The 24,526-nt window shown below is 48.9% G+C and overlaps 1 protein-coding gene across 3 annotated transcripts in view; it reads right to left on the bottom strand.

Annotated features, from left to right (window-relative positions):
• LOC307224211 (transcription factor COE1-like) overlaps positions 1–24,526 on the bottom strand; it is a 103,535-nt gene that overhangs the window by 5,258 nt on the left and 73,751 nt on the right. For 2 of the 3 annotated variants that reach the window (XM_079990840.1, XM_079990841.1), the window contains exons 11-16: positions 23,679–23,805; positions 19,690–19,778; positions 9,878–9,943; positions 4,813–4,990; positions 2,758–2,943; positions 1,327–1,515 (exon numbers count right to left, since the gene is read on the bottom strand). In XM_079990840.1, coding sequence (XP_079846966.1) covers positions 1,327–1,515; positions 2,758–2,943; positions 4,813–4,990; positions 9,878–9,943; positions 19,690–19,778; positions 23,679–23,805 — 835 coding nt within the window. The remainder of the gene's footprint in view (positions 1–1,326; positions 1,516–2,757; positions 2,944–4,812; positions 4,991–9,877; positions 9,944–19,689; positions 19,779–23,678; positions 23,806–24,526) is intronic. The other variant, XM_079990842.1, reaches the window with a different exon arrangement.

Raw genomic sequence — 24,526 nt, 5'->3', positions numbered from 1 at the left:
GACGAAAGAAAGCAAAGAAGGAAAGGCAGTTAAGGAAGAGGAAAGTTTGCAGCCAAGGCTGACCTCATAAGCAACTGCTGCTGGGTAAAAGGGGCCTCATCCCAGGAACACCCACCCACCCAATTTCTACTCTGAGGATTCCTCCGGTACGGGGTCAGGAAGGCAGCTAGGGGAACCCCTTGCTAGCATCTCTCCCGAGTCCCCAAGGAAGATGTTTGTCAAGAGGGCAGCCGTGGCACTGACCCGCCCAAAGGAGGTGACACAGCACATACAGGCTGTGTAGTGTAGCGGTTAGAGCGTTGAACCCGGCCCCAGACCTAGGAGGCCAGGGTTCAAATCTTCACTCTGCCACGAAGCCCGCTGGGTGACCCTGGGCCAGCCACAGTGCCTAATCCACCTCGCAGGGTGGCGTCAGGATAAAATGGGGAGAGGAGGAACCCACCTTGGAGGAAATATGAATGCAATCAACGTCGTCATTATTGGGCAGTATCCAGCTAAGTTGTCCTGTCAGTGCAAGGATTTACGGTGGTGCAATAGAACCCCCACTTTCCCCCTAACATGCCTCCTGCACTCAACTCCAGGGCATTGTGGGGACACCCTAGACATGATAGGAGTTGATAAAATCTTGCAGGGCACAGAGAAAGTGGATCGAGAAAAGTGTTTCTCCCTTTCTCGTTAACATTAGAACTTGTGGACAACCAGTGAGGCTGAAGGTTGGAAGAAGATTCAGGGGTGGATAAGAGAAAGTTAGCCTGTGGAACTCCCGCCCACAGGAAGTGGTGTCGGCCACCAACTTGGATGGCTTTAAAAGAGGTTGGGACAAATTCATGGAAGAGGTGAAGGCTACCAATGGCTTCTAATCAGGACGGCTCTAATGTGCTTCTATGCTCAGAGGCAGTGACGCTGCTAAATCCCTGTTGCTGGAAGCCACAGATCCTGCTTGCATACCTTCACACACATCTGGTTGTCCACTGTGAGAATAGGAAGCTGGACTAGGTGGGCCCCTGGTCTGATCCAGCAGCTCCTACTTACATTCTCCCTTCACTCGTGCCTCCTACCCGCTTCCCAAATCGCCTCCAGAGGGTTGGGGGGGGGACGACCCAGAACAGATTCAGAGGGGAGGGAAGTCTGTTGCAGAAGTGCAAATCCTTGCGCTGAGGAGATGAGCGAGCAGGGTGCATCGTTGCCGCTGCCACCACACGGCAAACTGTGGCCGCCTTGCCCTTCCTGCCACATCCCACCCGCTCCTTTCCCATGGCCCCAGCTTCCCCCATGACTTGCACCCCTTCGTGCCCCAGCTGCCACCGAAGGAGACGGATGGCTCACCCTGCAGAGTGTTCCCGTTGGCACTGGTGCAGGTCGGGGGCGGAGAGGCTTGCGGCCGCACCACGGGGGCAAAGGCGCTTTTCTGCTTGACGGCGGAGATCATGTTGACGGGAGAGAAGGAGAAGACGCCTCCTGGAGTCGAGGAGCTGGCGATGGACGAGGCCCCCAGAGGCGGGCTGGAGGGCATGACTGGCGTGGAAAGAAGGACCGGGGTTAGCTGGCACTGGCAGCAGGAGTGAGCCGGGGCAAGAGGAGGTAAACCCCCATCGGACTGTACTTTGTGTTTTTTATATGGTGAACCCACAACACTAAAATACAGCGGTACCTTGGTTTTTGAACACAATGCGTTCCGGAAGTCCGTCCGACTCCCGAAACATTCAGAAATCAAGACGCGGCTTCCGCTTGCGCAGGCGCACCAGAAACAATAGCAGAAGCCGCATCGGACGTTCGGCTTAAAAAAAAAAAGTTCAGAAATTGGAACGCTCGCTTCCAGGTTTTGATCGTTTAGAAGCCGAAATGTAATAGTGCCAAGGCATTCAACAACCGAAGTACGACTGTACATATTAAAAATAGGAACATAAAACAAACCATAAATCCCCTCCAGCACATTATCATTATTATTTATTAAGTTTGCAGGGGTTTGGCCTAAATGACCCTCTTGGTCCATTCCAATTCTACAGTTCTATGATTCTACGAACCAATGTGCAGGAACTGAATTGTAGCTACCATTCAAAATTCGGCACTTCTCTGAATTTTGCAACTCAGTTCTCCAATGAAGCAATGTGTGAGAAAACGTGTGTGTCACAGGGCAGTGTGACCAAGAAAAGCATATATTGGCAAAAACAACATGCCAAAAAGCATTATATCGGAGGAAATTGCATGCAAAAATGTGTATATTGCATGCAAAAATGTGCACGTTTGGTGAATTTTTTTTTAATCACTTCATAAATTTATATACTGCTTGATTGTAATGAAAATAACCCTCAGAGCACTTTACAAAAAAAAAAAGAAGCAATAAAAGTATTATTAAGAAAGAACCATTAAAATGTTTCAGAAATTAAAGTCAGCAATAAACTAAAAACAAACCACCCTTCTAGATTTCTGGGTAGGGTTGTCTAAACAAAAATGTTTTTAGCTGGCGCTGGGAAGAGTACAGTGATATCAAATTGACGCTGAAAGTCTGATGAATTTTCACAAATTGCTGCAAAAATGTGGGGAACTAGATTCAGGATTGGAAAAGTGAGAAACGGAGAAATCAGAGACAGGGATTCGTCTATCCTCGGACCTCACCCGGGAGTTCCCAGGTTCAGCTTCCCCTACCATGAGGACTAGTCTCTTAGCCTTCTTAAAACAAAGCTGCGATTCTCAGGAAAGGGAAGCTCTGCTCAGGCACCCTTGACCGGCCCTTCCACAATGGCGGCAGACACTTACTGGCGTAGGGGGAGTTGGCCGTGGAGCCGTTGAGGAAGCTGGGGGACCCCGGGACCCCCAGGCTGGTCATAGCAGTCCCCGCATAGCCGTTCATGCTGGACGTGATGGTGTTGTAGTTGCTCTGCTGCGGGGTGGAGCTGGGGACATAGCCTCGCGGCGAGACACTGCTCGTGTTGCGTGTGTACCCTGGAAGGCAGGGCAGGAAGTTATAGAGTTGCTCAGTTTACTAAATATCTTATGATGTCTTCCTTGCTTGCCTTCCTTCCTCCCCCCCTCTCCTTCCTTCCTTCTACCTTTCTCTCCTCTCTCTCCCTTCATTCGTTCCTATCTATCTTTCCCTTCCCCTTCTCTCTCTCTCTCCCTTCCTCTCCTTCCTTCCTTCCCTTCCTTTTATCCCCTCCTCTCTCTTTCTCTTTCCCTTCCTTCCTTCCTTCCTTCCTTCCTTCCTTCCTTCCTTCCTTCCTTCCTATCTCTCCCTCCTCTCTCTCTCTCCCTACTTCTACTTCCTTCCTTCCTTTTCTCCCCCTCTCTCTTTCTCTCCCTATCTATCTATCTATCATCTATCTATCTATCATCTATCTATCTATCTATCTATCTATCTATCTATCTATCTATCTATCTATCATCTATCTATCTATCTATCTATCTATCTATCTATCTATCTATCTATCATCTATCTATCATCTATCTATCTATCATCTGTCTATCTAACTATCATCTATCTATCTATCTATCTATCTATCTATCTATCTATCTATCCATCATCTATCTATATCTATCTATCTATCTATCTATCTATCTATCTATCTATCTATCTATCTATCTATCTATCATCTATCTATCATCTATCTATCTATCTATCTATCTATCTATCTATCTATCTATCATCTATCTATCTATTATCTATCTATCTATCTATCTATCTATCTATCTATCTATCTATCATCTATCTATCTATCTATCATCTATCTATATCTATCTAATCTATATATCATCTATCTATCATCTATCTAACTTTCTCTCCTCTCTTTTTCTTCCTTCTCCTTCCTCCCTTTCCTTCCTTCATTCTATCTTTCTCTTCTCTCTCTCCATTCCTTCCTTCCTATCTATCTTTCTCTCCCCTCCTCTCCCTCCTTCCCTTCCTTCCTTTTCTCCCCCCTCTCTTTTCCCCTTCCTTCCTTCCTTCCTTCCTTCCTTCCTTCCTTCCTTCCTTCCTTTTCTCCCCCTCTCTTTTTCCCCCTTCCTTCCTTCCTTCCTTCCTTCCTTCCTTCCTTTTCTCCCCCTTCTCTTTCCCCCCTTCCCCCCTTCCTTCCTTCCTTCCTTCCTTCCTTCCTTCCTTCCTTTTCTCCCCCCTCTCTTTTTCCCCTTCCTTCCTTCCTTCCTTCCTTCCTTCCTTCCTTCCTTCCTTTTCTCCCCCCTCTCTTTTTCCCCTTCCTTCCTTCCTTCCTTCCTTCCTTCCTTCCTTCCTTCCTTTTCTCTCCCCTCTCCCTTCCTTCCTTGACTCACAATGTTAGATTCAGGTATGAAACCAACAGAGTTTGGAGGGGCATCTGCCAGGGATTCCTGCATAGCAGTTAGATATAGATATAGATATAGATATAGATATAGATATAGATATAGATATAGATATAGATATAGATAATGATCCCATCACACCCCATCAAAAGCCTGGGAGTACCATAACCTGGTGCTGAAGAGGTGATAATGGCAGCCTTGCTAGGGCGACTGCAGGTGGTAGCCACTAATAATAATAACTACCTGGAAGTGGCAGGGATTGAACCTGGGACCTTCTGCTTGCAAAGCAGACAATCATTACCATCATCATCATCATCATCATTTTTTATTTGTACCCTGCCCATCTGACTGGGTTGCCCCGGCCACTCCGGGTGGCTGCCAGCATGTCTAAAAACATAGTAAAACATGCAAAGGCCACCCCTTTGTTGCCATCCTCTCTGAGACTTATCTTGTGGAAGGTCCTCAAAGGACGGCCTCTGATGCTGGCTCCCAGGAGTGGTCACGCGAGAGCCGCAGGGAAGACGCCCAGCCGCTGCCTACCTTGCTCTGAGCCCTGGGTGGATTCGCTGATGTTGACGGCCAGCTGGCTCCCAAAGGAGTTGACATTCATCATGCCCGAGTGGGCATGGTTCCCGGTCAGCGAGGTCAACTGGTTGGGGTTGCGCGGGACGCTGTACAAAGCCTCGGCGATGTCTGCCGCTCGCTTCAGAATTATGTCCTGGGAGAGAGGGGAGAGAACGCAGACATTCGCAATCCGACCGATGGAATAATTGCATTAATTAATATTGCAAATAAGTCCATGTATGAACATCATCGGGATGTGGGTGGCGCTGTGGGTTAAACCACAGAGCCTAGGGCTTGCCGATCAGAAGGTCGGCGGTTCGAATCCCCACAACGGGGTGAGCTCCTGTTGTTCAGTCCCTGCTCCTGCCAACCTAGCAGTTTGAAAACACCTCAAAGTGCAAGTAGATAAATAGGTACAGCCCCGGCGGGAAGGTAAACGGCGTTTCCGTGTGCTGCTCTGGTTCACCAGAAGCGGCTTAGTCATGCTGGCCACATGACCCAGAAGCTGTACGCCAGCTCCCTCGGACAATAAAATGAGATGAGCGCCACAACCCCAGAGTCGGCCACGACTGGACCTAATGGACATCATCATCACTGTCGTGTTTTCAGTTTCACTTGGTTTGAATGCTGCTGCCCATTGGGAGCAGGTACAGCAGAAGGCTGGGAGCCCAACAGTAGGTGGCGCCAGAGGCAACTGATTTTCAGAGAATCATAGAGTTGGAAGGGACTCCCAAAGCTCATAGAATCATAGAATTGTAGGGTTGGAAGGGACCCCGAGGGTCATCTAGCCCAACCCCCTACAATGCAGGAATGTCAACAAAAGAATAACTGACAGAAGCCCCCCCCCCAACCTCTACTTAAAAACCTCCAAGGAAAGAGAGTCCATAACCTCCTGTGGAATACTTTTCCACTATCAGCCCTAACTGTCAGAAAGTTCTTATTTCTTGTCATTGAATGGATTGGTTTGGCACCTGCCCTCTGGAGCAGAAGAAAAAAAAACTTGTTCCATCTTTCCTGGGACAGCCCTTAAGATCTATGAAACCCCCACATCATATCCCAGTCCCTTCTTCTCCAGGCTAAACATCCCCAACTCCCTCAAGCCTTCTTCCTAAGGCTTGGTTTCCAGACCCTTGACCATCTTGGTCACCCTCCTCTGCAGACCTGCAAGCAGGTCAATATCCTCTTTAAGCTGTGCTGTCCAGAACTAGACACAGGACTTGAGGTGAGGTCTGACCAAGGCAGAATGACCCCAAGGATCAATGCAGGAATCACGACTCAAGAATCCCTGGCAGATGGCCACCCAACCACTGCTTAAAAAGGGAAGGAGAGACCGCCATCTTCATTCTAGTTTCGCCCTCATCCTCCTTCTCCTTCTGGCTGACACAGCCAGGTTTCCCTGCCTGCTTCTGAGGGAGGTTCAGCATCCTTCAGGATTGGGTCCCCTTCTTCTTTGTTCCTGCTCCGAGAGTAACATGTAGCCTGGCCCGGGTTTCCCCTGGGACAGCAGGCTGAGAGCTGAGGCCCGCCATTTTGTTTGCGAGCAGGGGAAGATTTATGCCCTGAGAAGGGAAGAGCGACAAGGGACTTGGAGGAGGAAAACAAGGCCCCATCGCAGAGTTGAACGCCTCCCAGCCGATGGCCTGACCCGACGCCTCCACGAGCCCAAGGCAATATCCGTGCAGGTGGTGCTAACTGCTGCTGAGCCATGAAAGCACCGGCTGGGCCCAGTTACGGGGGTGCGGGAAGGATGAGGCTGCCTTGAGCCCGTGACTTAACGGCCCTGGAATTCCTAATGACGAACAGATGTGGGGCTGGAGAGCCAGGCCCTCGTATGGGGCCCAGCTAGCTGGATGCAAGGTTGGGTGTGTGTGTGGGGGGGAGAGAGGTAGCAAACAAGGTCCGGAACATGGAAGCAATTACTAGCAGCGGGACCGAGAGAGGGACGTAAAAACGGGCCGGATGACCGGGGTCCCTGGAACGCCGCTCTGAAAAAACATCCCCCGCCAAATCCACCGACCTGCGCAAGATACAAACATGTGCTGCTCCTTCTGCATCGTCAACAATATTTTGATTCCTCTCCCACCCTGCATCACAGGTCCCAGGGCGGGTTACGGCAATTAGAGAGAAAAGTACAGTTGTTAAAAAGAAAATGGTTTCCAGCAGGGACAAGGAGAGGGGTGGGGTCCCAGAAACACAACTCTCAAGTATCGCAAGGAAGGAAACTACCACCGCAAAGGTGGTAGACACACCTGGGAGGGGAGGGGCTTGGTCAGGGACCCCCATGTGGAAAGGGGTCAAGATGCGCAAGTCGTAAAGGGTCCGCATTGATATATAGCACTTTTGGGTGCCTCGAGGGCTTACAGAATTGTAGAATTGTAGAGTCATGGATGCTTTTTCCTGCATTGCACTGTGTTGCACTAGATGCCCCTTGGGGTCCCCTCCGAGTCTAGAATTCTATGGTTCTGTGTGTTGGACCCTGAGCATCATCTAATCCAACCCCATGCACTGCAGGAATCATGCCTGATCTTTTATTCCCCTTCCTTCCCTCCCCCTCCCCTTTTTATGAAGATTACCCACTCTGGGATCCTACGGCTAATTCTCCCCTGGTCTCATCGCTGGCCCAAATAGGACTAATTTAGCCAGCTAGCCCTGGTGATCATCTAATGTTTATTGGATGGATTTCCCCCCTAAATTGATTTTTGAATTCTGAATTTATTACTCACATTTTATACTGTTTTTTTATGTTGTTTTTTTGTTGCATCAATTAAGTGTTTTAAATTTGTTGTTAGCCACCCTGAGCCCGGTTTTCCAAACTGGGAAGGGCGGGGTATAAATAAAAATTTATTATTATTATTAAAGTGAGCCTCGAACCCACAACCCCGAGATTAAGAGACTCATGGCTTGCTGGGTACTATTTCAGCTGTCCTTACAACAATTCTATGAAGCAGGCTATTCTACGCACAAGGATATTGAGGAGGAGTGAGCAGTGGCTTGCTCAAGACAGCTGAGTGAGCTCACGTCATTAGGACAGGTAGAAAAAGATGCTTCTTCATGCAGCACATCGTTAAAACTGCGGAACTCCTTGCTACAGCAGGCAGAGATGGCCTCCAGCCTTGATCAGGACACTGGACTATGGTTACCAGATTTTTTCCAATGAATCCGGGGACCCCCCCTTTTTTTTTTGAAGCTGAGTAGCAACAGGGAGTCAGCAGTGGGGATGGTGAGGCAAAAGACCCTGGGTCCAAACACACATGCAGATTGTATAAAGGTGCAAAGCCCTTTTTTTGCACCCTGTGAAACATAAATGCACAGAGTTTTTAAAAAACTGGGCAATGGCACGCCGCTCGCCCGTGACTCCTGAGCCTCCCCCTATCTCCTGCCCCTTTCCCCTTTTGTTTTGACAGGTTCGGGAGTCACAGGCGGGCGGCCGTTACCCAGGAGGGGCACAAGGCACACGGTTTCTCTGCCAGGCAAGGTTCAAAGCCCTTCTTTTGCACCCTGTGAAACATAAATGTGCAGAGTTTTTAAAAAACTGGGCAATGGCTGCCCGCCCATGACTCCTGAGCCTCCCCCGATCAGTCAAAACAAAGGGGGAAAGGGGGCAGGAGATCTGTACCGCTGGGCGTCCCCGGTTCCCCTTTGCGCACAAGACACATCATATGGGGACTTCCAACGAGGAAAAATGGCAGGTGCCACGGCAGCAAGCAGCTCCTAAAGCCAGCCAGAGCCAACTGCGCTACCAGGCTGGCTCCGGGCTGCTGAGGCTGCCACTGCCACATTTCCCGGGGACAGATTTGCAAATCTGGGGACATTCCGGGGACAGAATTTGTCCGGAGACAGATTTGCAAATCCGGGGACTGTCCCTGGAAACCAGGGACGCCTGGTAACCCTACACTAGACTTCTGTGGATGCAGCCTAGAATAGCATTAGCTTTTTTGCTGCTGCATCACACCGTTGACTCGTGTTCAGCTTGTGGTCCACCAAAACCCCCAGACCCTTTTCACATGTACAACGGGCAAGCCAGGTGTCTCCCATTTTATATTGGTGCAGTTGGTCCTTCCTGCAGAAAGAGTTGGTGCTTTAGTTGAGATTCCTGCACTGCAGGGCGTTGGACTAGATGACCCTCAGAACCCCTTCCAATTCTACCTTTCTCTGATTCCACGACTGAGCTGAATGGACCATTGGCTTGACTCCACCTAAGGCTGCCATTGAAGAAGTCCCACAGAGTGACGATACGCTGGGACCCTGGGGCATTGTGGGAAAATGTAAAAGGCGACACTCAGGACCCACTAATATAGGAGGGGGTCTTGCTTGTCTAGACGCCCTGTGGAGGGGGGGGGGGGGAGGGACCCTGACTCCCACACCAACAGTGCTCTGGCTCAAGGGAAAAACACACACCTTTGGGTTAGGAAAGGAGGCAACAACATGTGTGTGTGTGTCTGTGTGTGTCTGGTAACGGGAGAGGATTTTGTGGCTGGATCTAGAGACGGCAAAAAAAAATTCAGGAAAATGCATTGTAAACTTCATAACGGGAAATCACGTTGGCGAAAGACGGGACTCCACAGCACCATCTGGTGTCCCTGTGTTACAGCGAATATAGAACACTTTTTCTTTACTTATGAGTCCTGAGTCGCACAGCCCCTTCCGACAAGTCTGGCTTGATAATAATAATAATAATAATATAATAATTTATTATTTATACCCCGCCCATCTGGCTGGGTTTCCCCATCCATTCTGGGTGGCTTCCAACCAAATATCAAAAACAATACAGCACCAGACATTAAAAACTTCCCTAAACAGGGCCGTCTTCGGGTGTCTTTTAAATTAAAATAGTTGTTTATTGCCTTGACATCTGAAGGGAGGGTATTCCACAGGGTGGGTGCCACCACCGAGAAGGCCCTCTGTCTGGTTCCCTGTAACCTCACTTCTCGCAATGAGGGAACCGCCAGAAGGCCCTCAGAGGAGGACCTCAGTGTCTGGGCTGAACGATGGGGGTGGAGACGTTCCTTCAGGTATACCCCAAGAGGAGTCTGCGGCCTACCTGGTTGTTGTGTGGCATCCCATATAATGCTTCTACCAGGTCAGCCGCTCTCTTGAGTAGCACTTCCTGTGGGGAGGGAAGCAAAGGAGAGGCTGATGGCAGTCCCTCTTGGAAGGCAAACCTTAATGCAATCACCCCACAAGAGTTATACCTTTCGATGATTATTCATTCGTTCATTATTATTATCATTTCAAGCAAATGTGCTATTTACAATCAACCTGATACAGGTGTAGGTACACATAAAACATGGGCCTTGCCCAGTGCCCAACAATACCAGCCTCTGGCGTTTTCACTATCAGTGCCAAAAAACTGACAGTATTGGGAAGGCATTTATTATTATTTTTGGCATTGCTGAAAATGTTTGTGAGCTCTGAGGGTTCATAATTTGGGAGTTGGTTCAAAGCGAAGCCTCACATGAGAAAACACAAAAGATTGCAAAAATGAATAAAACTAAATCAAATTTATGTCAGAAATGTAAAGCAAGAGAAGGTACATTTTATCATATGTGGTGGGCATGTTTTAAGGTAAAAGACTTCTGGGAAATGATTTATAATGAATAGGTGAAGAACTACCAAGAGAAGGCAAAAGACTTTTTATGTATGCGATGGCGGTGGCGAGAATGTTGCTAGCCCAAAAATGGAAAGAAGAAGAATTACCAATGAAGGAAGAATGGCAGACGAAATTGATGGAATATGTGGAATTGGAGAAACTGATGGGGAAGATCGGAAACCAAGAGGATCAAGTATTTGTTAGAGACTGGAGTAAATTCGTAGTTTACTTAAAAAACCACTGTAAACAGTTAAAATCATTGGTAGCGTTGTAATTACATTTGTAATGTGAAATTGATTATGATAAACAATAGTTGGATAAAGTAAAAGATGCAGAAAACTTAAACTTTTAATATAAGAACCCAGGGAATGGAGGGGAGGAAGTCTGAAGGTTCAGAGAACCTTGTAATTTAATGTTTGAATTGGTTAGAGATAAAGTGTATAAATTTTGAATTCTGGTGCTGGAGGAGACTCTTGAGAGTCCCATGGACTGCAAGAAGATCAAACCGATCCATTCTGAAGTAAATCAGCCCTGAGTGCTCACTGGAAGGACAGATCCTGAAGCTGAGGCTCCAAGACTTTGGCCACCTCATGAGAAGAGAAGACTCCCTGGAAAAGACCCCGATGTTGGGAAAGATGGAGGGCACAAGGAGAAGGGGACGACACAGGACGAGATGGCTGGACAGTGTTCTCGAAGCTACGAACATGAGTTTGACCAAACTGCGGGAGGCAGTGGAAGACAGGAGGGCCTGGCGTGCTCTGGTCCATGGGGTCATGAAGAGTCACACACGACTAACCGACAACAACAAAGTGTATAAAAATGTGAAAATCTAATTAAAAAATGTTAAAAGAAGAAGAAGAGAAAACACATTTAGCCCTTGCACTGGCCCTGCCTGCCTGTGCCTCTTTGAACATTGCAACCACATAATGCTCTTCTCGAGTGACCTGTGGCTGGGATCACAAGGCACTTCATGTCTCTGCAGATTTCCACTAGAAGGCGACAACCATCCATACAATCATCTGTATCTTCTGCAGGCAAACACACACACACACCAAGCTAGCAACTTATTTCTTGGTGGCTCCTTAAACATTCCCCGCACGACAGCTCTGAGCAGGCCAGCTGCATGCAAAAATGTATTTGCATATCCCATTGCAGGGATCACCAGCTTTTGGGATCTTGTGGGCATATCTGGAATTCTGACACAGAGCTGTGGACACTCAGGATTTGCATGATTTGACATGGGGTGGGGGGGGGAGGGGAACCCCAACCACTAACAAATAAAAACTTTACATTGGGAGACTGTGCAGGTAAAAAAAACAAAAACAAAAAAAGGATTACTGATCTGGTGCTTGCCAGCACTACAAGCCGATTGCTCTTCGTTGGGTAAATAATTCCTGCATGGCAGTGGGTTGGACTGTTAGAATTCCTGCTCCGTGATTGCAGTCATGGGATATTTGTCTATCACATGACGGTATATGTTTTGACTCCACAGAGTGGGAAGTGACGGAGACAGGATGTTTGCGTTACTGTGTTCCGTGAAGTGGGACTATTGTCCTTTGTTCTTTTTCTCTTTGCTGTCTGATGCTAGAGAGAGAGGGAGCCATGTTGCAGCGCTCCGTGTGTGTTTATATGTAAATAAAGTAGATTAGCCAAAATGCTGAGTTGCTGAGGACTGTTAAGCAAAGCTGCGAAGACTCTGCGGATCCCTAAGCGTGCTAATGTTGGCAACAGTCGCTATGATGTTCGGGCAGAAGAAAGCTTTTGAAGCTCCTGGACAAAAGACCAGGAGGGAGACAACATGCCAGTCGGGCATGCGTCTCTGCCAGGGTCCTACGTGAGTGTAGAAAGACCACTGGGCTCCTTTCCAATGTTACAATTCTATGATGATTCAAGACATTGCTTCTTGTTAATCTCTCTCTCTCTCTTACTCTCTTTCTTGAATGACAACAAAACTGGCAACCAATTACAGAATGCATCTATGGTTTGACGGTGGTTTTGAAAAGATCCCTTGAAAGCCTTAAGAGTCTATCTTGGATTAAGCAACTGCTGCTGAACCTCTTTCAAAGCAGCTTCTAATGTGTGACGTATATGGACTTGTCTGTGATGAAAGCAAGGGCGACAGCAACTGCCATCTTCATATTTTTTGGTCCTGCCAACTCTCCGTCTTCTAACTTTGCAGTATGATTGCATCTTAGGCGTGAGCTCTGTTCCGAGGCTTCCACACATATGCAAAAATGCATATACTTGAACCACCACCCCCTGTGCGAAAACCCTTACCCCCCCCAGAGCTGGTGTGCTGAGCAGGACTTGCCCGGCAAACAAGGCCGAGAGCTTAAAAGTTTTCTAGACCTGCTCAGCGTGCTGCCTTGGGATGCTCTCGCAAGATCTCATGGGTCTGTTCGAGTTCCCACGATATCTCGCAGGGCCGCCCCCAGGCTTCCAGAACTGGTGCTCCCAGAGAAAACTTCGCATGCATTTAATTTGCACAATTTCAACCGGCCAGCCTTATACAATGCAAGGCTGAGATTGCACAAGCTAAACGGCCATGAAATGTGCCTGTACTGTATTACCCAAAGCTCTCAAGGCGACTTATGCAGCAAACCAATAAATATTTAACTATTTTAAACTAGGGGTGGCTACCCCCGCTTGTGCTGCTCACCAACCCCCTCCCTTTACAGTCCTCCCCACTTCCTCTGACAGCTCTTTCAAACTTGGGGTTCCCATCCCCTGCCCTGTCTGTGCAAACCCAAGACTGTGAGAAGGCACTATAAATCCTTCAGTGGCAGCTGCGTGATGCTAGCCTTATGCTTCTATGTCTATAGGAAGAAATACAACCATGATAACTGTAGGCTCTATGCCTTGTACACCACCCAGCAAGCTTCTAAGATTTCTAATTTTATTCTGGATTTTATTCTGATACTGATCTGATTTGAGGAAGCATTTTAATTGACTGTCTAATTTTATGTTAATGTATTATACATTTGATGTTAGCCGCTCTGAGCCTGGCTTCAGCTGGGGAGGGCGGGATATAAATAATTTTTTTTTTAATTATTATTATTATTATTATTATTATTATTATTATTATTATTAATCTTGTAATGTTGGTCACGCACTTTTTAGACATGCATAATTTCGCGACACAGTAAAATTCAGTTTTGCTAGCAAAACGGAGGTTAAACTACCCCCTTTCTAGTCCCGGAATGAGTGCAAGGAGTGTTTGTGCGACACCTCTGCAGGCTGCAGCCAACACACTAATGTGTCGTGACACACAGTTTGGAAAGCTCTTTGTGAAACAGCAGCACAAAAATATTTAATTGCAGTATTTAATTGGTTGCAGTCCTAAGAATCTGGAGGGAAGCGGCTGTCTTTTTGAGCCTCTGATTTCAGTTGTGTCTCAGGGAGAGGTCCTTGCTGTGCTCCTTAACCTGCCCCCGGCCTTCCTCTCCCCTCCCAGCCCCCCCAGCCCACTACCAATGATGACGGCTCTAGACTGTACATCAGGATCTCAAGGCTATTGGATTGCTGTCAAGCTAAGTGCCAGCAATCAGAAGTTCTTGCTCTTCTGTCTTCTGCAATATCTCCCCGATCAATACGGTAATGGAGCGGAGGGGGGGAGGCTTGGGGCTGGCGGGGGGGGGGGGATGGGGGGAGAGACTGCAGGCCGCTTTGCACACATTTAGCTCCCGTTAAGGGGATATAAAACACCCAGTTATTTCTGGACCAAATCAGCAAAGGGGGGCCAGGAGGACGACAGCAGATAGGTGGCCCCTCAAAGTCATGCAGCCCCCCCAAGCCAAAAATACTTCTGCAATCTGGGGGAATGACAGAATGTTAAAAATGTGGGGATGATCAACATGAGACCTTTTACCAGCTGAATCCATGAACAGGACTCAACTGAAACCAGATCAGCTGGATAGCTCAGTTGACTAGACTGTGGTGCTGATAACACCAAGGCTGTAAGTTCGATCCCTGTATGGGACAGCTAGGTATTCCTGCACTGAAGGGGGTTGGACTAGATGATCCTCAGGTTCCCTTCCCATTCTATGATTCTATAATTCTGGAGGGCTGGATTTGGCTCTGGGCCTGAGCTTCCTCATGCCTGACATAAACACACAAACATACACATCACTACTGACACACTGTCAACTCTGGTCAGATAGGTGTTGCAGGATTTTTTCTTAACAACCTGTCAGACCTGTTTGGCCAGCCTGCCTCTTCCAACTAATAATAATAGTAATAATAATAATTTTGTTATTTATATGCTGCCCATCTGACTGGGTTTCCCCAGCCACTCTGGGTGGCTCCCAACAAAATAGTAAAAGCATAATAAAAGATTTGACCATTAAAAACTTCCCTACACAGGGCTGCCTTCAGATGTCTTCTAAAAGATATTTAGTTATTCATCTCCTTGACATCTGATGGGAGGGCATTTCACAGGGTGGGTGCTGCCACCGAGAAGGCCCTCTGCCTGGTTCCCTGTAACCTCACTTCTCGCAGGGAGGGAACCGCCAGGAGACCTTCGGAGCTGGACCTCAGTGTCCAGGCTGAATGATGGGGGTGGAGACACTCCTTCAGGTTTACAGGGCCAAGGCCATTTAGAGCTTTAAAGGTCAGCAACAATACTCTGAACTGTGCTCAGAAACGTACTGGGAGCCAGTGTAGACCTTTAGGACTGGTGTTATATGGTCTCGGCGGCCACTCCCAGTCTCCAGTTTGGCACCTACATTCTAGCTTAGTTATAGTTAGTTTCTGATTCATCTTGAAAGGTAGTCACAGGTAGAGCCCATTGAATTCTCTAAAAACGCTGCTGTGTCCTTTTCCAGCCTGCGTTCCTGCAGCCAGGACACAGTGAAGCTTGCACACACACACACGCACGCACGCACACACACACACACACACAATTAGCATGTATACCTGTTGTCAGTTCTGCATGATGCATGGGGCGAAGGGCAGGGTGGGGGGCCGCGATGCTGAGAAAGGAGGAAGGGTCTGTTTCATCATAGCCCGGATACGACAGGTAGCTTAACTATGATGAATGGCTGGGCCAGACTAGCCACCGCCTTGAAGTCTTTGCGAAGGGAGAGAGAAATCAGTGGATACAGAGATTCACTGTCACAATTAATAAACCTCTCCCGGGGGGCGAGGGTCCTCTGTTAAGGCTCACGCCGGCATCTAGGGAACCTCTCTGCAAGGCCCTGCGTGCTTCAGCGACGCCTCCAAACTTACAGGAGACGGGAGGGCTGTCAACTTTTTAAGCCGCCTGCTGCATCTCTGCAGGTGGAAGTATTTAAAGAAAGCCTCTCCTGCTAATTTCTGCAGTTCGAGCTGCGCTTAAAAGCATAGGAGCAGGCCAGGATGTTTTTGCTCCTTCGGGGTGGAAGTTCCCTGATGGAGGCCAGGAATTCCTGGGTTTAACAGCTATCAGTGGCAGCTTGCTGTGATGCCCAGCCCGACGTGGAGATGTTGGGCACCGAACGTGGGACCCCATTGCAAAAAAAAGAAACTGCGTAACCCCCCAAACTGCAGCGTAAGAACATAAGAAGAGGTTTTCTGGATCACACAGAGTGGCCCACTTACTCCAGCAGCCTCTTTTCCCAGGGGCCAACCAGATGCTTGTGTGGAACCTGCAAGTAGGATTCGAACACAAGATTCCTCTCCTGTGGTCTCCAGCAATTGGCATTCAGAAGCATCTCTGCCTCTGGATGAAGTGAATATTACTTTTATATAGCAGACAGGTGAAAAATCGGAAGTTCTTTACTTTCTGAATCTTAGTTTTCTAACTTTCTCTTTTAACCTCCTCCTCCTCCTCTCTTCTTCTCTTTTTTGTGTTTTTAAATAAAAGTCTTGGTTTGGTTAAAAAAGAAGGAAAGACATTAAGCTTTGTATTTCATTGCCTCCAACTGTGGAGACAGAGTATAGCCATTGTGGCTACTAGCTTTTGAAAGCCTCTTCCACGAATTTGTCCAATTTGTAAAGCGATCCTAGTTGGAGGTCATTTCTACCACCTGAGGCAGGGAGTTCCACAGTTTATTTATGACTATTATTATTTTAGGGGACGCAGGTGGCGCTGTGGTCTAAACAACTGAGCCTAGGACTTCCCGATAAGAAGATTGGCGGTTCGAATCCCCGTGACGGGGTGAGCTCCCGTTGCTCGGTCCCTGCTTCTGCCAGGGACCAAAGCACGTCAGTTCCAAAGCACGTCAAAGTGCAAGTAGGTAAATAGGTACCACTCTGGCGGGAAGGTAAACGGCGTTTCCGTGCACTGCTCTGGTTGACCAAAAGCGGCTTAGTCATGCTGGCCACATGACCCGGAAAAACTGTCTGCGGACAAACGTGGGCTCGTTTGGCCAGTAAAGCGAGATGAGCGCTACAACCCCAGAGTCATTCGCAACTGGACTTAACTGTCAGGGGTCCTTTACCTTTTCATTATTATTATTTTATTACATTTCTATACTGCCCTTCATTCGGGGATCATAGGGCAGCTTACAATATAAAATTGTAACTTTGTGCCATGCGAATATTCTGTAGTCTTGCTTCCTCTTTGCCTGTTGACAGGCCTGAGGATCACCTTCTGGACAAGCAAATGAAGCAATTTATTTGCACCCCACCCCATAATTAACTTGCGGGATTCCTTACCATGAAATGTGCTTAATTGCAATGAACGTTGGACTGACACCTGCAGCGTTGGCATTAAGACACCTGCTTAAAACTCACCTGATGGGTGATCTAGCCATATCTGATATCTTAAGCTGATCTACTGATTCGAAATGCATTTTGTTTTTGTTTTAGGAACATAATTTTACAGCTGATTTCGTTCTCTCTAACATATAGATCTCTGAATGAAACAACTAGGGCAGACTTTGCAAAGCTGGTGCATGCTCAGATGTTTTGGACTACAACCGTGCTGTCTGAGGCTGACGGGCATTGTAGTCTAAAAAAATAAGGAGGGCACCAGGTTATCAAAGGTTGAGCATGCAGTCACTATCACTTACATAGTTTAGAGTATAGGCGAGTAACAGGTGGCATGACGGAAGTGCACAAAATTATGCTTGGCATAGGCAGAGTGGATGGAGAAAAATATTTCCTATTTCCTAAATCGTACCTACGGGACCGCCTCTCCCGGTATGCCCCGCGGAGGACCTTAAGGTCCATAAATAGCAACACCCTAGAGGTCCCGGGCCCTAAGGAAGTCAGATTAGCCTCAACCAGAGGCAGGGCCTTTTCAACACTGGCCCCGCCCTGGTGGAACGCTCTATCTCATGAGACCAGGGCCCTGCAGGCTCTGATTTCTTTCCATAGGGCCTGTAAGACAGAGTTGCTCTGCCTGGCCTTTGGCTTGGAATCAACTTGATCCCCTCCCCCTCTTTCCTTTTTCCTTTCTCCTTCTGTGATGGAACTCCTATTTGGGGACTTCCCTGGCTTTTTTCTGGCCCACGTAGGACCAGTCTGGATAGTTGGGCTTGGTGAAGATTTGGCGTTTTCATCCCCCCCCCCCCAAATTTTTGAGTTTCTGCTGAAATGAGGCTGCATTTTAATGTTGTATTTTAATCTTGTTTTCAAGTTATATTTTAATCAATTGTTTTTATGCCTGGTGTTAGCTGCCCTGAGCCCGGTCTTGGCTGGGGAGGGCGGGGTATGAATAAAATTTATTATTAAACTACGGAACTCCATGCCACAGGAGTGACAGCTTTTAAAAAGGCCTGGACAAATTCGTGGAAGAGGAGAGGACTATCGATGGCCAACAGCCAGAATAGCTACGCTTTTCCTCCACTTCTGAACACCAGTTGCTGGAAACCACAGGAGGAGAGACTGCACTTGAGTTCAAATCCAGCTTGCGGCTTTCCCCCTGATTGGCAACTGTGAGAAAAGGACGCCATCTTATGTACTTACACGCCTGGCTTAGAAGCACTCACAAACACCTCAGTTCTTAAGTGGAGGATGTTGGAGAAGATGGACTACTGGTCCCAAGCTGCAGAGCAATTGCGACGTCCCCGTACACAGAATCCAGTTCCCCAGCGTGCCAAGGCCACGGAAGCAGCGCTGCGCCATGCGCTCCGGCACCAAAGGGAGGCCTGCGCGCAGGAACGCGGCCGCAGCAGCGATTGCAGCGTCCCTGTCAGCCCATGATGAATGGCTCCAATTTGGAGGCCAGTTCTCGCTGTCACTCTCCACCCGAAGGCCCTCCCTCTCGCCGCCAGCTGTTCTCTGCCTGGAGGCATTAGCTACGCTTTGGTGAGGACAGCCGGAACGCGTGGAACAAAGGAGCAACCTGTCTCCGGCAGGCGAAAGACTAATCGAGGGGTCTGCGTGCCGGTTGTGTCGGGGAGGTGCACGGGGCTCGCTGACGCACGCTATTGATGCACTCCCAGTCTGATGATGTGGGTCTCTTATTGCTCCGGTGCCAGTGGGTGGAGAGATGCACGGTCCCCTGAATCGGCTGGGCTGTAGGAGGCTGAGACCCACCCGGCCCAGTGCTCTGCTTCTGAGAGAGGACAGGGAAGCAGAGCGTCATGGAGCAGACCATCGCTCTCTTCTCTGGTGACTGGGAGCGGCCGCCGAGACCACATAACACCAGTCTTGAAAGACCTACATTGGCTCCCAGTATGTTTCCGAGCACAATTCAAAGTGTTGGTGCTGACCTTGAAAGCCCTAAACGGCCTCGGTCCGTGTCTCCACCTCCATTGTTCAGCCCAGACACTGAGGTCCAGCGCCGAGGGCCTTCTGGTGGTTCCCTCACTGCGAGAAGCGAAGTTACAGGGAACCAGGCAGAGGGTCTTCTCGGTGGTGGCGCCCGCTCTGTGGAACACCGTCCCACCAGATGTCAAGGAAATAAGTAGCTATCTTATCTTTAAAAGACATCTGAAGGCAGCCCTGTTTAGGGAAGTTTTTAATATTTAATGCTGTATTGTTTTTAACACTCAATTGGAAGTGGCTGGGGAAACTGAGTCAGATGGGTGGGGTATAAATAATAAATTATTTTATTATATTATATTATTTGTGTTGGGACCTGGTTCTTGGTGGTGCACAGAGGCTCCCTTTTGGCTCAGAGCCCTTGGCAGACCTTCTCTCCACAAAATCCCCTAGCCTCCGAACATCGTGGGTTGTGATTCGGCGCTTCCGCGCATGCGTGACCGCCAAAACCCGAACATAACCCGTTCTGGTACTTCCAGGTTTCGGTGGTCCGCAACCCAAAAAAACACAACCTGAAGTGGCTGTAACCTGAGGTATGACAATACACTTGAAAGCCTTGTGAGATTCCCTACCTTGGGTAAACGTTCAGGGTCTCCGGGGTGTCGCGGGATCACCTTCTGCAAGCGCAGGAAGCCGTAGTCGATGGTTGGCTCATTCAAGGCTGCAGGCGGAAAGAGTGAGCAGGTTAGAATCCAGTGAATTAGGCTAGTTGTTGAGAGACAGTGTGGCCAGAATGGTGTGGCTTCTCCCGTAAATTCGTGCATTTCTAAGCTGAACTTCGGATACCAAATCCCGTTCACAGAGGGCTTTCCTCTGGACACTGTTATCTCCAGACATATTCTAAACCTATTTTAAAGTCTTTGCTTTAGTTCCGTAGCTTAACTACACACTGGGCAAAGGAGTTGTTCTTTTGCTGTGTGCTGAACCTCCTGGCTTTCAGCCCCATATGCTGTCCACCAAGCCCCAGTGTCACAAGAAGGGGAGAAAAACAACTCCCTATTCCCTTTCCCTCTCAAAAAAAGGTACTTCTTCACATCTTTCATTTTATTTAAAGCATCTTCACCCTTTAACAGAAAAAAGAGGCTTCCTTGTAGTCTAAATGACACCACACAAAAGGAAAAGGGAGGAGGAGGGAGGAGGAAAAATGGCAAACAGGCGCTAGTTCTTAGTTACGTAGTTTCTGTAACGACCAGCTGGAACAGAAAGAATTCAAGGAGAGGAGGAGAGTTGAAATGGTGGAGGGAGCAGGGCCTCTGAATACCAGTCGCTGGAAATCGCAGGAGGGGAGAGAACTCTTGTTGGTTTCCGTTTGGGCATGGCAGGGGGTTGGACTAGATGACCCTCGGGGTCCCTTCCAAATCTACGATTCTATGATTCTAACCTCCTCCAATGTAGGAATAAAGGTAAAGGGACCCCTGACCATTAGGTCCAGTCGTGACCGACTCTGGGGTTGAAGCGCTCATCTCGCTTTACTGGCTGAGGGAGCCGGCATACAGCTTCCGGGTCATGTGGCCAGCATAACTAAGCCACTTCTGGTGAACCAGAGCAGCGCACGGAAACACCGTTTACCTTCCCACCGGAGCGGTACCTATTTATCTACTTGCACTGTGTGCTTTTGAATTGCTAGGTTGGCAGGAGCAGGGACCGAGCAACGGGAGCTCACCCCATTGCAGGGATTCGAACCGCCGACCTTCCGATCGGCAAGTCCTAGGCTCTGTGGTTTAACCCACAGCGCCACCCGCGTCCCGATAATGTAGGAATAGCCTGCGGCAAAAGTTCCAAAAGCACACCTTCAACCTGCCCCCATACAAGATGCCTTCTGGGACAATAAGGAACAGCCAGAATCTGCCCACAGGAAGATAAGGAGACAGGCCAAGGGCCCACCTGGTCCAGCCTCTCACGGTGGCTTGTGGGACACCTGTGAGCAGGATTCGAACACAAGAGCCCTCTGGGATCCAGAGGAATTGCTGCCTCCCACCTTGGGACGCGGGTAGCGCTGTGGGTAAAACCTCAGTGCCTAGGGCTTGCCGATCGCATGGTCGGCGGTTCGAATCCCTGCGGCGGGGTGAGCTCCCGTCTTTCGGTCCCAGCTCCTGCCCACCTAGCAGTTCGAAAGCACCCCTAAGTGCAAGTAGATAAATAGGTACCGCTTTATAGCGGGAAAGTAAACGGCGTTTCCGTGTGCTGCGCTGGTGCTGGCTCGCCAGAGCAGCTTCGTCACGCTGGCCATGTGACCCGGAAGTGTCTCCGGACAGCGCTGGCCCCCGGCCTCTTAAGTGGGATGGGCACACAACCCTAGAGTCGGACACAACTGGCCCGTATGGGCAGGGGTACCTTTACCTTTACCTTTACGGCACAGAAATAGCCATCACTGGTCCTCACCTTCAGGAGACAGGCAAAAACACCCCTCTTTTCCCTGGCCTTTGACTAATTAAACAATCTATGGCCTTTTAATCTCTCTCTCTCTCTGTGGTGGTGGAGCTTGTATTTGTATCTCTGGCATGTATATATGTGTTTTTATATTGCAAACAGCCCTGTGATCCTCAGAGAAAGAAAGGGAAAGAAATTGAACAAATAACAACATTGATATGAATAATCATAAATGATCTATTCTCCCCCCTTTCCGCTCTCCTCCTCTTTCGCCCCCCCAATCTCCAACGCACAGAGAATCAGGGATTCCACCCCCCTCCAATAACTTGTCTATCACCCAGAAGGCACATACTCCCCCTCCCTCCCCTCCCACTTTAAACCTCCCCCCTCCGAGATTGGCGCGCTTCATTACTGAACCAAGATGAAGATAGATTGCCTGATTTAGCGTAAACATATGCTGCAATTCCAGTTCTGGGCAGCGTTCGTGCAGGAGTAATTGGTATTGATTTTCTCCCTGCTCCCCCCCCCCGCCCCCACCCCTGGAAGGCCTTTCACAGGCCAGAGCACACGGGATTACCCATGCAACGAGGGGGGTACGTGGGTGGGATGGCACACACAGAGAGAGATGCGGTCACAGGGTTGCGCTTTTGGGGACAGGGGACGATGGGCCGAGATGGGGTCTTGACAGCTCCACCGTTCTGAATTCCTCACGTTGGCTCAGATGCGTGAAGGGCAAGGCCAGAGCATGTGCCCCCATCGTCCCAGAGGTGGGGGGGGTGATTCATACACTTGGCCCCGCCATTGGGGGACCAGTATAATTAAATAATAATAATAATAATAATAATAATAATAATAATAATTTATTATTTATACCCTGCCCATCTGGCTGGGTTTCCCCAGCCACTCAGGGCGGCTTCCAACAGAATATTAAAATACAATAACCTATTAAACATTAAAAGCTTCCCTAAACAGGGCTGCCTTCAGATGTCGTCTAAAAGTCTGGTAGTTGTTGTTCTCTTTGACATCTGGTGGGAGGGCTTTCCACAGGGCGGGCGCCACCACCAAGAAGGCCCTCTGCCTAGTTCCCTGTAACTTGGCTTCTCACAGAGAGGGAACTGCCTGAAGGCCCTTAGCGCTGGACCTCAGTGTGAGGGCAAAAAGATGGGGGTGAAGATGCTCCTTCAGATATACTGGACTGAGGCCGTTTAGGGCTTTCAAGGTCAGCACCAACACTTTGAATTGTGCTCGGAAACGTACTGGGAGCGAATGTATGTCTTTCAAGACCAGTGTGATATGGTTTCAGCGGCCGCTCCCAGTCACCGTCTAGCTGCCACATTCTGGATTAATTGCAGTTTCAAAGGTAGCCCCACATAGAGCGTATTGCAGTAGTCCAAGCAGGAGATAACCAGAGCATGCACCACTCTGGTGAGACTGTCTGCGGGCAGGGAGGGTCTCAGCCTGCGTACCAGATGGAGCTGGTAAACAGCTGCCCTGGATACAGATTTGACCTGTGCCTCGATGGACAGCTGTGAGTCTAGAATGACTCCCAGGCTGCGCACCTGGTCCTTCAGGGTCACAGTTACCCCATTTAATACCAGGGAGTCCTCCACAGCTGCCCGCCCCCTGTCCCCCCAAAACAGTACTTCTGCCTTGTCAGGATTCAACCTCAATCTGTTTGCTAAGAAGCAAACTGGATTAGGACAATTTGCTGTCTGCATCCTGCTCTCACAGCGGCCAGCGAGGTGCCTCTTCTGGGAAACCCACAAGCAGAATTTGAACACAAGAGCCACTCGACCTTCCTGCGGTTTCCAGCAACTGGTATTCAGAACCATCGCTGCCTCCGACTGTGGAGGTAGCACACAGCCATAGCGGCTAGTAGTCAACCCCTGCCCCCTCCTCCTCCATGAATTTGTCTAATCCTCTTTTAAAACCACCCAGATCTGTCATCACTGCCTCCTGTGGCAGAGAGTTCCATAGTGCAACCATGCAAAGACGGACTTTCTTTGATCTCTCCCGAAGATGCACTGACCACTGGCAGCAAACCCAAGGAGATCGGATGAGTGCCATCATTTCACAGCAAAGCCAGGAGTTCCAAAGGCCACATTGGACCGTGAGCTGTCTGGGCAGAAAAGTCAATACCTGACCCTCCTTGCACCGCCTCCCCACAAAAGAAGACCACTCCAACTCTCACCAGTGTAAACAAAGCGCCCTGGCGCTCCTTTGCAGAACTGCTTCGATTTGTAGGAGAGGGTCACTTCCACCACTCCAGGAATGTGCCTTGGCGGAGTCTGCACACGGATTGCGTGCGGCGTGATGAGCTGTTAAGAGAGGTGGGCAGACATTTAAATGCAGAACAAGAGCCAATGGCAAATTGAGACCAGCATCCTGTTCTCACAGATCATTGAAATTGTAATACTTTATTGTCACTTGTACACAAGAACCCCACTCAGCTCTCTTAGTCTTAATTCCTCTCATTTACTGACGCACACCCACCAAACCCGAAAGTCAGTTGCCCTGTTCAAAACAAAATAAAAAAATTCCTTCCAGTAGCACCTTAAAGACCAACTAAGTTAGTTCTTGGTATGAGCTTTCGTGTGAATTTTTTTATTTTGTTTTGACTATGGCAGACCAACACGGCTACCTATCTGTAACTAGTTGCCCTCTTGTTATCTTTTCATTCAGCAGCCTAACAGCCCACGGATAGAAGCTGTTATTTACCCTGTTGGTGCGACTAATCATGGGTGGGATGCGGGTGGAGCTGTGGGTTAAACCACAGAGCCTAGGACTTGCCAATCAGAAGGTCGGCGGTTCGAATCCCCGCGACGGGGTGAGCTCCTGTTGCTCAGTCCCAGCTCCTGCCCAGTTAGCAGTTTGAAAGCACATCAAAGTGTAAGTAGGTAAATAGGTACCACTCCGGCGGGAAGGTAAACGGCGTTTCCGTGCGCTGCTCTGGTTCACCAGAAGCGGCTTAGTCATGTTGGCCACATGACCCGGAAGCTGTACGCCGGCTTCCTTGGCCAGTAAAGCGAGATGAGCACT

The sequence above is a fragment of the Podarcis cretensis genome (genome assembly GCF_951804945.1).
Source record: "Podarcis cretensis genome assembly, chromosome: 9".
Lineage (NCBI taxonomy): Eukaryota > Metazoa > Chordata > Lepidosauria > Squamata > Lacertidae > Podarcis > Podarcis cretensis.
Note: the sequence above shows the minus strand (reverse complement) of the source record. Positions and strands in the feature narration are given on the sequence as shown.